At 39.3% G+C, this 12,653-nt stretch overlaps 1 protein-coding gene across 8 annotated transcripts in view; it reads left to right on the top strand.

Annotated features, from left to right (window-relative positions):
• Nucleotides 1-12,653, top strand: part of RUBCN (rubicon autophagy regulator) — a 59,326-nt gene that overhangs the window by 21,931 nt on the left and 24,742 nt on the right. For all 8 annotated transcript variants that reach the window (XM_044252121.1, XM_044252120.1, XM_044252116.1 and 5 more), the window contains exons 3-5: nt 9,179-9,265; nt 10,565-10,739; nt 11,353-11,459. In XM_044252121.1, coding sequence (XP_044108056.1) covers nt 9,179-9,265; nt 10,565-10,739; nt 11,353-11,459 — 369 coding nt within the window. The remainder of the gene's footprint in view (nt 1-9,178; nt 9,266-10,564; nt 10,740-11,352; nt 11,460-12,653) is intronic.

Genomic DNA, 12,653 nt, shown 5'->3' with positions numbered 1-12,653 from the left:
GGAAGGCAGAGAGAGAGGGGGAAACAGGCTCCCCGCTGAGCAGAGAGCCTGATGCGGGGCTTGATCCCAGGACCCTGAGATCATGACCTGAGCGGAAGGTAGAGGCTCAAGAGTTTCTTAATAGTTACTGTTATTCAAACACCGTTCTAGGAATTTGGAAGCAGCATTGTGTAGTAGAATGATAAAAGTCTTTGGAATCAGATAGAACCCAGATTGAAATCTAGACACAATGCTCAGGTCCTTGGGGAAAAAAATGAAGTAGTAGTTACCGTTACAGATTTCTGAGTTGAACTGCTCATATTTTAATCCCAGCTTCAGCACTATGTGGTATGGATAAGTTACTGCTTTATGCCTCTGTTTACTCATTTGTAAAATGAGATAACACTGGTACCTACCTCATAGGATTATTGTGAGAATTGAATGAGATAATATACATGAAAAGCTTTAAGAAACATAAGAAATTGACAGTCGATCTTAACTATTAGGTAATACTAATTTTTTGAGCCTTGTTTTTCTCATCTATAAAAAATGAGGATAATATTTACATCATAATATTTGATGGAAAGATTAAATAAACTAGCATAAAAATTTGCATAGTACAGCTTGTGGCACACAGGAAATAATAAATGTTTCTTTCATTTTTTAAGTTTCAAGTTACATGTAGTCTGATGGGAAAAAAATAGTTATAGTTATGAAGACGGGAATTTATAGACAAATTAGTTAACCCACTACAGTCTGGTTTTTGGCCATACCACTGGTGATCCTGCTACTGAAATTTAGGTAAAATGATGTCCATGTTATCAGATCCATGAACGTTTCTTCTCCTTTGAACCCTGTCTGATGTTCTTTACTGTTGACCATCATCACACCTGGACTTATACAGCATTATTATCTTCTAATGTCTTAGAGTCTTCCTACCTCTGTGACCATTCCTTCTTAGTTTCTTTCCCTGGAATCTCTTCTTCTTGGATTCTAGCTTTTAATGGGATTCTGTCCTACATCCTTATCTTGTCTTACTTTGTACATTTTCCGGAAACAGTCTCATCCACTTGCATTGTTTTAACTATCACCTGTGTACTAAAGACCCCCAGCTCAGACACCTCTGCTGAACTCCAGATCCATAAGACTAGCTGTCTGCTATACGTTATCATCTAGCAGTCTGTTGTACAGGCCAAGCAGAACATGACCCAAAACAAACTTATTTTCCTCATTAGATTGCCCTTCCTCCTATTTTTAACACTGATTTGTGACATTGCCAAGCCAGAACCTTGGGAATCATGCCACATGTTGTATAAAAACTCAATATAAGTTTCCCAGGCTGATGACCAAAATAACTACCAGATTAGTGTCGCTACCATTTAGTGGTTAAGCACTTGCATTTTGATAGCAAAAAGGTTCTTTTCTTGGCTCTGTTACTAATTTTACATCGTCGTCTAGAGTAATCACTTCCCCATATTACAAGACAGTTTTCACATCTGTGCCAGAAAGAGAAAATGTCATAATGAAATAGTAAAGTAATGGGATTCCAAATGAAGGATGCTTGGTAAATGCAAAACAGTATTAGCATATCTTGTTAGAATTATTAACGAATGATATCTGTGAAAGCATGTGGTTATCAGAATGAAAAATATTAAAGTATATGGTCATCTGCAGAAAAGCGTTAGTGTTAATAAGTGAAAACAGAGTAAACCAGGCCAAGCTGTCTTGAACACACTTTTCAACTGCAGACTGTAATGGAAAGAATCATGACCAGAAGATCCATACCAGTTTCACTGCTCCTCTCTTCTGCCTTGTGAAGACCTAACAATTAATGGCTGTGTCAGGGACTTATTTTTCCCTCTCATTTCCTCCCGAAAGATTAATGCTTTCAAAGGCTTCTGGCTGCTGCGTCATCAGGAAGCTATTCTGGGTGTTGTGCCCTTGGAGAGGGGGAAGGGATACAGTGATTCATGCTGGTCATATCTATTCTGTGCTTTCATAAGGATGTGTTATGGAATGTGAACTTTATTTTTTAAATCACTGAGGGCCTTATGAAAGCTAGAACATCATGATCATATTTTTAGAGAGATCTCATTTTTCTTGACAGCCTGCATCTGGGCTACCTTTTAGTTTTCCCGTAAGGCAAGGCATATTTGATCTTTTCCTTTCTACTGCTTAGAAATGTGGAGACATTCAGTCCCTAAGATTCCTCAGCTAAATACGAGAAATAAAAAGATCCCCCTTCTTTTCCACTGCCAAGAAGAAGCCTCTTCTTGGCAATATAGGTGGTCTAATTTAAAAAATAACCATAACAACACAAAGACTTCTGTGTGTTTTTTTTTCCTGAATATATTAGTTAAATATTTTTATTTGTTGAAAATTTGGAAAATAGCAAAAAAGAATTTGAAGAAAGTAAATATCACCTTCAAGTCAACACCAAGTATTATTGCTTCTTAACATTTTGATAGATCTTATTTTTTTCTACACATTCATGTGCTTTTTAAAATATTAAGATTATATTATACATATCATTCTGTAACTTGCTTTAAAATATTTAATTTTTTAAATAAACAATACCTTTATATGGTTTTAAAAAAGCATATAACTATAGTCAGTGAAATACCTTATTTCCTTCCAGTCCTGCAGGTAACTACTGTTTACCAGTTTCTTTCCAGAGAATTTTTATGTTTATAAAAGACTTTATGAATAATTTTCTTTGCTATACTTCCTGATTTTTTTCACACAAATAAAAGCATGCTGTAATTACTATTCTGCACCTTGGTTTTTTCTCTTGATATATCTTGTGATTCATTCCAAATCATTATATAAAGCATTTTTTTTCTTTTTTACATGTATCATTTTATAATATTCTATTGTATGTGCCATAATTTTATGTAGCCAGTTCCCTGGTAATGGACTTTTAGATTACTTCCAGTCATTTATAGTTAGTAACAGTGCTATGATGGATAAATCCTTTACAATAGGATATTCCTAGAAGTAGAATTTTTAGGCTAAAGGTTATGAGTATTTCAATTCTGATAGATACTGCTAAGTTGCCCTTCAGGAAGTTATGCCTATTTACATCCTCACCAACAAGGTATAAGAGTTTTTGCTTCGCCAGTATAGCGTGTTATTAAACTATAAACTATCCCCAATAATGATAGATAAAATGTTACATTTCTCTCATTATGAAAGATGTTTATGAGAGCCTTTTCTGTGAGCTTTTTCCAATTTTCCCCCCTTTTCCTTAGATTGTTAGTCTTTTCCCAGGGATTTGTAAGAGTTCTTTTTTTTTTTTTTTTTAAAGATTTTTATTTATTTATTTGACAGAGAGAGATCACAAGTAGATGGAGAGGCAGACAGAGAGAGAGAGAGAGGGAAGCAGGCTCCCTGCTGAGCAGAGAGCCCGATGCGGGACTCGATCCCAGGACTCTGAGATCATGACCTGAGCCGAAAGCAGCGGCTTAACCCACTGAGCCACCCAGGCGCCCCTGTAAGAGTTCTTTATTAATGGTATTAATCCTTTGTCTGTAATGTGAATTGCAAATATTTTTTCCTGGTTTGTCTTTTGCCATTTCAAATGGTGGCTTTTATATGCAGAAATATCTGAGAGGGGTGGCAGAGGGAGAGGGAGAGAGAATCTTTTATTTATTTATTTGTTGTTTTTTTTTAGAGAGCACACACACATATGCACTCGTGGTGGGGAGGTGCAGAGGGAGAGAGAGAATCTCAAGCCGACTCCCCACTCACTGATCATGGAGACCCACACGGGGATTGATCTCACAATCCTGAGATCATGACCTGAGCCATAATCAAGAATTGGACACTTAGGGCACCTGGGTGGCTCAGTCAGTTAAATGGCTTCCTTCAGCTCAGGCCATGATCCCAGAGTCCTGGGATTGAGTTCCACAGTGGGCTGCTTGCTGTGTGTGTGGAGTCTGCTTCTCTCTCTACCTGCAGCTCCCCCTGCTTGCGCTCTCTCTCTCTCTGACAAACAAATAAATAAAATCTTTAAAAAAAAAAAAAAAAAAGAGTTGGACGCTTAACTGATCCACCCAGGCACCTCTCTGATTTTTAGTAAGTCAAATTGATCATTTCTCTCAGGGCTTCTGGGCTCTGTATGATGATTTGAAAGGGCTTCCCCACTGTAGGATTATTAAAAACATTTCTCCATGGTTTCTTCTATTAATGACCCAATTTTTTACATTTAAACTGTTTCATCTGTAATTTATTTTGAATATACTTAATTCTCTTGACACACAGATCTATTTCTGGTTTTTTATTATGGTCTCTTGTTCTCTATTTTGTGTCATCACCACTCAGTTTTAATTATTGTAGCTTTTCATTATGGTAGGAATAGCCCCTCACTTGTACAAAGACATATGTTGTTGATTTTTTCCCCCGACATTCAAACATTTGTCATTCTATTTACCCCTTAACTGCTTCATCATTTTTGGATAAGGACAGGAAAATCTTATACAATGTGATCTGAATCATTTTCTGATTAGTGAGGGCAGTTAAGGAGTCATTCACACATTTTATTTTATTTTATTTTAAAACATCTAAAATTACATTTGTTCAACAGTCTTTAGATAATAGAGCCAAAACCTTTTCTGGGAGTGTGGAGCCACTGATGAAGTTTGGTATCATCTTTCTCAAATACCTTGTACTCATAATATGTGATACAGGACTTATGATTTTAATTTCTTTATTCTGGACTGGCAATTTAAAGATCCTATAATGTGAGTATAAAACCAACATTTTTAGTTTTTTTTCCTTCTAACTTTGAAAGTCATTTTGCCTCTACATAATAAGACATCAAGTTTTTAAAGAAGTTTTTTTGTGGGCATAAATTTTCAGCTCCTTTGGGTAAATACCAAGGAGTATAATTGCTGGATCCTATGGTAGGAGTATGTTTAGTTTAATTTAGTTTTTTTTTTCCCAAAGTTGGTAAGTATAGTTATTTTTTTCCTTTTTTTATTAATATATAATGTATTATTTGTTTCGTGGGTACATGTCTGTGATTCATTAAGTCTTACACAATTCATAGTACTTACTATAGCAAGAATATGTTTAGTTTTGGAAGAAATTGCCAAACTGTCTTCCAAAGTAGCTGAACTGGGTTGCCTGGGTGGCTCAGTGGATTAAGCCTCTGCCTTCAACCCAGGTCATGATCTCAGAGTCCTGAGATAGAGCCCCACATCGGGCTCTCTGCTCGGCGGGGAGCCTGGCCCCCCATCTCTCTGCCTGCTCTTCTGCCTACTTGTGCTCTCTCTCCCTCTGTCAAATAAAAAAATTAATGAAAAAAAAATTAAAAGTCCAAAGTAGCTGTACCATTTTGTACTGTCACCAGCAATGAATGAGAGTTCCTTTGCTCCACATCCTCACCAGCAATTAGTGTTGGCATTGTTTTGTGTTTGGACCCTTCTAATATAAGTATATAGTGGTAGTGTGTTGTTTTAATTTACGTCTCCCTGATGATATATGATGTGGCATGTCTTTTCATGTGCTTATTTATATATCTGTATATCTTTGGCAAGGTGTCTGTTAAAGTCTTTGGCCCATTTTTTTAAGTCATATTGTTTGTTTTCTTATTGTTGTGTTTTTAAGAGTTCCTCTTATGTTTTGGATAACATCCCTTTATCATATGCGGCTTTGCAAAAATTTTCTCCCAGTTTGTGGTTTGTCTTTTCCTTCTCTTGACATTGTTGGTCACAGAGCAAAAGTTTTTAATTTTAGGGAAGTCTGCCTTATCAGTTCTTTGTTTCATGGGTCATCCTTTTGGTCTTGTATCAAAAAAGTCATTACCATACCCAAGGTCATCTATATTTCTAGCTGTGTTATCTTCTAGGAGATTTATAGTTTTGCATTTTACATTTAGGTCTATGACTCCTTTTGACTTAATTTTTGTGACAGGTGTAAGATCCGTGTCTAGATTCATTTTTTTGCATGTGGATATCCAATATCCAATGTTTTAGCACCATGTTGAAAATACTATCATTGATCCATTGTATTGCCTTTGCTCTCTTGTCAAAGATTAGTTGATTTTATTTATGTGTCTGTTTCTGAGCTCTCTATTCTGTTTCATGGTCTGTTTTTCTGTTTTTTTCCCAATATTACATTGCCTTGATTACTGTGCCTTTATATAAGTCTTCAAGTCAGATAGTGTCAGTCCTTTTTGAAGAAAAACTTTGCTCTTGTCTTTCAATATTGTTTTAGCTATTCTGGGTCTTTTGCTTTTCCATATAAACTTTACAATGAGTTTGTTGATATCCAAAAAATAACTTGCTAGGATTTTGATTGGATTGTATTGAATCTATAGATCAAATTGGGAAGAACTGACATTTGACAATATTGAGTTTTCCTATCCATGAACATGGATTATCTCTGTATTTATTTAGTTCTTTCTGTCTTTTATTAGTGTTTTATAGTTTTCCTCATACAGATCTTATACATATTTTGTTAGATTTCTATCAAGTATCTCATTTTTGGGAGTGGTAGAGTAAATGGTAATGTGTTATTTTCAAATTCCACTTGCTCATTGATGATATATAGGAAGGTGGTTGGTTTTCATATTAACCTTGCATCCTATGATCTGGCTATAATTACTTACTAGTTCCAGGAACTTTGGGGTTGATTATTTAGAATTTTCTACTTAGATAATCATGTCATCAATGAACAAAAGCAGTTTTATTTCTTCCTTCCCAATCTGTTTGTCTTTTATGTCCTTTTTTCCCCCCTTAATGCATTAGTTAGGACTTCCATTAAGATGTTAAAAAGTAGTGGAGGGGCGCCTGGGTGGCTCAGTGGGTTAAAGCCTCTGCCTTCAGCTTAGGTCATGATCCCCAGGTTCTGGGATTGAGCTCCACATTGGGCTCCCTGCTCAACGGGGAGCCTGCTTCCCTCTCTCTCTGCCTGCCTCTCTGCTTACTTGTGATCTCTGTCTGTCAAATAAATAAATAAAATCTTTAAAAAAAAGAAAGATGTTAAAAAGTAGTGGAAAGAGAAGACACCTTTGCTTTTTTCCTGATCTTAGTGGAAAAGCTTTGAGCTTCTCACCATTAAGTATAATGATAGCTGTAGGTTTTTGTAGGCTCTTTATCAATTTGAAAAAGTTCCCCTCTATTTCTAGTTTACTGAGAGTTTTTATTATAAGTGGGTGTTGTGTTTTGTCACATGCTTTTTCTGCATTTACTGATATGATCATGTGGTTTTTTTTTTTCTTATTTAGCTGTTGCTGTAATGAATACCATCACATTCCATTGATGTGATTTGATGTGTTGATTTTGGAATGTTGAACCAGCCTTGCATACTTCTTGTAAATCCTGGTTGGTCATGGTGTATAATTCTTTCTATACAATTTTGGATTTGATTTGTTAATTTTTTTTGAGAATTTTGCATCTATGTTCATGAGAGATACTGATCCATAATTTTCTTGTGTTTTTTTCCCTGGTCTTGGTGCTAAGATAATCCTGGCCTCATAGAACGATTTGGAAAAGTATTTTCCTCTGCTTGTATTTTCTTCAAGGGACTATAGGGAATTGGCATGATTAAATGTTTCACCAGTGAACCTATCTAGGCCTGGTGCTTTTGGTTTTAGAAAGTTATTAATTGTTGATTCCATTTTTGTCAGGAGATATAGGCCTACTTAGGTTATCTATTTCTTCCTGGTAAGATTTGGCAGATTGTATCTTTTTTTTTTTTAAAGATTTTATTTATTTATTTGACAGACAGAGATCACAAGTAGGCAGAGAGGCAGGCAGAGAGAGAGGAGGAGGAAGCAGGCTCCCTGCTGAGCAGAGAGCCCGATGCGGGGCTCGATCCCAGGACCCTGGGATCATGACCTGAGCTGAAGGCAGAGGCTTTAACCCACTGAGCCACCCAGGCGCCCCCAGATTGTATCTTTTGAGGAATTGATCTGTTTCACCTAGGTTGTCACACTAGTGACTGTAGAGTTGTTGATAGTATTCCTCTGTAACGTCCATAATATCTATAGTGATATCCCCAGTTTTATTTCTGAGTTAGCCTGGAATTTTATCTAAAGAAAAGAAACCAAGTTTAGATCCTATTCACATAGATGTAACTAACCAGAGGACATGCTGGAGTTGATATTCCACTGCTGCCCATCCCTGGCCACTCAGTGTTCACTAAGCCACAGAACAGAGATCAGAACACTGCCACACTGCTGCCAAGATCTTAAAGGTCTCCATGACTCCAGTTGGCAAAAGAGCCTGTACATTGACACCTCTTATTATCACTTCTGCCTTACCAGTCTAGGTGAGAATCCACCCATTTGAGATGACATTTCAGTTGCTTTTTGGGTCATATATTAAGTTCCAATTTAAGGACTCTTTCTAGGCTGTTTGTTTTGTAATGTTGGTTAGTCTGTCTCTTAATGCTTGTGCTAGGTTTGTACTTCTCAATTATTTAGATTTGTTTTAATCTGTGCCCAGTAATCTTAGAAAGGATTCTGAAAAAATAAGAATTAGATTTTCCTACTATAAACATTTGCCTTCTCCAGTTCAGGCCTTCTCCAGTATGAGACTATTTTATCTAGCATTGATCATTTCTTTGACTCTAAATACAGCCCTTTCCTGACCTGGATAGCATGGGAAAAGCAGGTGTTTTCTTACTTGGTTTTGCAGTAATAACTGAAGACATACATCTCTGATTTTTAGCAAATAATTTAAACTCTTCACTAGTTTTAAGATTTGCCTTCTAGGGCTGAATGGTGGAGAGATAAGGGAGAAATCAGGTTATTTTCATTGTGTGACCTTCTATGTTATATGCATGCATTAGCTGATCAAAAGAACAATTAAAATGATTTTGGGGGTGCCTAGGTGGCTCAGTCTTTAAGCGTCTGCCTTCGGCTCATGTCATGATCCCAGAGTCCTGGGATCGAGCCCCGCACTGGTCTCCCTGTTCCATGGGAAGCCTGTTTCTCCCTCTCCTACTTCCCTTGTTTGTGTTCCCTCTCTCACTGTGTCTCTGTCAAATAAATAAATAAAATCTTTTTAAAAATGGTTTTAACATTATCCTTAAAAAGGGTGAACAGGTGTTTTTCTCCTGATTGCTGCTGAGAACCTTTGTTGAGGCAGGGAAGGTTAGGCTTTTTTTCCCTTCTGCCTTTGAATGTCAACACCAGAACTAGATTTGGTCTAAAGTGGTAGTGATTTCTTCACCTTGTATGTTCCCACAGCAGGTTTGTTGCCGCCAGACTGATTACTGGCAGTTTGTGAAGGACATCCGTTGGCTCAGTCCCCACTCAGCCCTTCATGTGGAAAAGGTAAGAAAGGAAAAGTAACCACAAGGCTTTGTTGTTCGATGATCTGTCTGAAGAGTCTGCTAGGCTAGAAAGATGGTATGTGTCAAGGTTCCTATTAACTGAGGAAGTTATTCCTGTAGGACTAATTTGGAAGGGAGGATTATTTGCCCTAAAAAATAAACCCCATTAGACCCATTGCCCCAGACCCACTTTCTCTCCTCTGGGGAAGCGGTAAAAAAGCTTTGTTATTTTTAAAAGAGCTGCATATTAGGATCAGAAAGAAGCTGTTCAAAAGCCTAGGAAAGTGTCAAGAGGTTCCCTGAAATGGTTGGGGAAGTGGGACTGAGATTTCCGATCAGAGTAATAGCTCGTGGAGGTTAGTGACTTGGCCAGCTAGTTCCAGAGCAATCACTGCCTAATGTATGTATATATTTACTTAACTCTTCATGATGGAAGATTTTAAATATATGCAAATTAAGAGAACCCTGAAATATCTATCTGTTATACTTATCAATATCTAGCTAGTTTTGTTTCATGTATATCCCACCCACTGCCAGGTTCATTGCTGAGATGATGTCAGGAAGAGGAATTTGTTTTTAAAACGTTGGGGAACCAAATCACAAGGTGTCAGACTGGCCTTTTTTGTGAGAAAAATCCAGAACCCAGCATTTTCTTACGTAGACTCTCTTTGTCCTTCACATAATTTTTCTTACCACCCCTCCCCTTCACCTCCAGCTAACTTCCTTTTCTAAAATATATTACTATGGTTGTTTCTTCTTAGAAGCTGCCTGTGAGACCTTACTTTTAGAAACAGCCAAGTAGAAGGAGCTTCCAAATAGAGAATGATATGACTAGAGCCAAACTAGATGCTCAGATGGCTTCTCTTTGGTGGCAAATCTTAGGTGACATCTTCCCAGATCCTTTCCCCCCAGGTTTTTGTTGCATTATTTTCCATAGACCACCTGAAATGGAAGACTCTGTGAGAGCAGCCAAGAGGTCAAGTTTATCCTTCCTCTGAGTACCGCAGGCTAGATGTCTCTTCAGATCTAGAACATAAAGAGACATATGTAGCAGCTTTGTCCTCTCCTAGAGCTGCATATCAGATCACAACTGCTTCAATCTTCTCCAGTGGTCTAGTCCAGCAATGGGGCCGCTAATTCCTCCCCGTCCTCCCTCTGTAACTTTCAGATGCTCCCTGGAGGCAGAGTCCCTCTGATCGTTGCCTCTTCCCTGTCTCCATTTAGTTCTTGGGTCCTTAGGCCTCAGTCTTGCCATCTTTACCAGGATGCATGTTTTGACCCATGCCTCCTTGCCTCCCAGTTCATCAGCCTGCACGAGAACGGCGAGAGCGGTGCGGATGGTGAGAGCGGGGACAGTGACAGCAGGCGTGCCGTGGCCGAGCTGTGGCTGCAGCACAGTTTGCAGCGGCACTGTCTCTCTGCCCAGCTCCGGCCTCTGCTGGGAGACAGGCAGTACATCAGAAAATTCTACACTGGTACGTGGAGTCCCCTCACCCAGGATCCTCGGACACTCTTCTCCAACTCTTCCACTTTACTCTTCCTAGAGAGGCTGACTCTCCCCCCAGGGCCCGATACTTTCACTTGGTGGAACAGAGATTCTAATCAGAAGGATGCATCTGGTCTTCTCCTTCTTGTGCAGAACACAGTCCAGCTGAATGCCAAGGTCTTCCCTGACTCCCACAGGTGCAAATCGATAAGAACCACCACCATTTACTGCGAGTTTCCTAGGTGCCAGTCACTGTAATGTTCTGTTTATACATGCACCCCTCCCAACAGCCCTGAGAGCTGGGTATTAGTACCCCTGTTTTCCAATCAGGGAAGCAGAGCCTGGGGAGGCCAAGTCACCTACAGCCAGGATTCAAATCTGGGACTTTGTGACTTTGAAGCCTCTGGGCATGGCCTCTCCCATATTGAGTGTGTATCACTTAGCCTCTCCTGTACTTATGTATCCCTGATTCCTCTTCTCCCTGCAGTGGCGTGATTTTCACCTGTTGTGTCTTTCCTTCCCTGAGCCTCTTCCAGGCTGTACAGGGAAGCTAAAGATCTCCCTGTTGGGCTCCATTGCAACAGTAGCATTTCTCTCCCCAGACACTGCTTTCCTGCTAAGCAATGCCCACGTCACGGCCATGCTCCAATGCCTGGAAGCCGTGGAACAGAACAACCCCCGCCTCCTGGCTCAGCTTGATGCATCTATGGTAAGGGGGCAAGGAGTGATCTCTATGCTGGGTCCCTGGGCCTCCCCATGATAGAACCTTCTGTAGCAAACTCTTTCTTTGCTTAGGCAGTTATGAGCTGAAAGGCTTTCATTTAAAAAAAAAAAAAAAAAACTTGGAGAAGAAGGGGAGGTACCATTAAGTATCTACTGAAGTAAAAAGTCTAAGCATAAAAGTCTGTTTAAGGAGGGAGGTGTATATATTTTTTTTAAATCCTTTTTTAAAGTTTTTTTTTTTTAATTTATTTGACAGACAGAGATCACAAGTAGGCAGAGAAGCAGGCAGAGAGAGAGAGAGAGAGAGAGGAGGAAGCAGGCTCCCTGCCGAGCAGAGAGCCCGATGTGGGGCTCGATCCCAGGATCCTGGGATCATGACCGGAGCTGAAGGCAGAGGCTTTAACCCACTGAGTCACCCAGGCGCCCCTAAATCCTTTTTTAAAATCCGTAGCCCGAGTAAGCACTTCTGTAAGGGCAGGTTTGACAAGCCAGAGGAAGAGGATGATTTTGAATGAGGGGTAGGATTGAATCCAGAGTAGGATTGTAGAGTGTCCTACCTGGTAGGACCTAGTGTGACACGGGAATGGTCCTGTGTCCATTTTCATCCTTGAAGTATAGAGAAAATTTTGTTGCTTGGTATTGCTTATTGTTAACCATCCAGTTCACTCACCCCATCACTAATATCAGTGCCTCAGCTAGAACGGAATCACAATCCCGACTCCTTTTCAGGAGGGAGGCCCTCTCTTTCGTGGTTTTTAAATTTTGATTCTTAGTTACCACCTATTAAATGCTTTCTGTGTGCCTGGAACACATGTGTCATCCATTGAATTCTCACAACTCTATAAGGGAGACATTAATCTTATTTTATAAAGGAAGCCAGCTGAGGGACAGAGCAGGTAAGTCACTTGCTCCAAGTTGGTAAGCAGTAGGGACTGGACGTGAACACTGATCTGATTTCTGACTCTATGTGCATAGTCTGAAGAATTTTGTTGTATTGCTTCCATGATAAATCACTCTCAATGTCCCACCTGGGGTTCCAGTTTCAGAAGCTGTGCTGTATCACAGGACTTCAAGGTTTCAAAGTTGTGTGCTCGAATAGAGCAGAAGGGCTGTATATCCAACCTGCGGGCTCTGGCTGTAGTGCCAAGCCTACTGCCAAAGGTCAGCTTCTACCAGCATT

Source organism: Neovison vison, chromosome 6 (genome assembly GCF_020171115.1).
Source record: "Neovison vison isolate M4711 chromosome 6, ASM_NN_V1, whole genome shotgun sequence".
Lineage (NCBI taxonomy): Eukaryota > Metazoa > Chordata > Mammalia > Carnivora > Mustelidae > Neogale > Neogale vison.
Note: the sequence above shows the minus strand (reverse complement) of the source record. Positions and strands in the feature narration are given on the sequence as shown.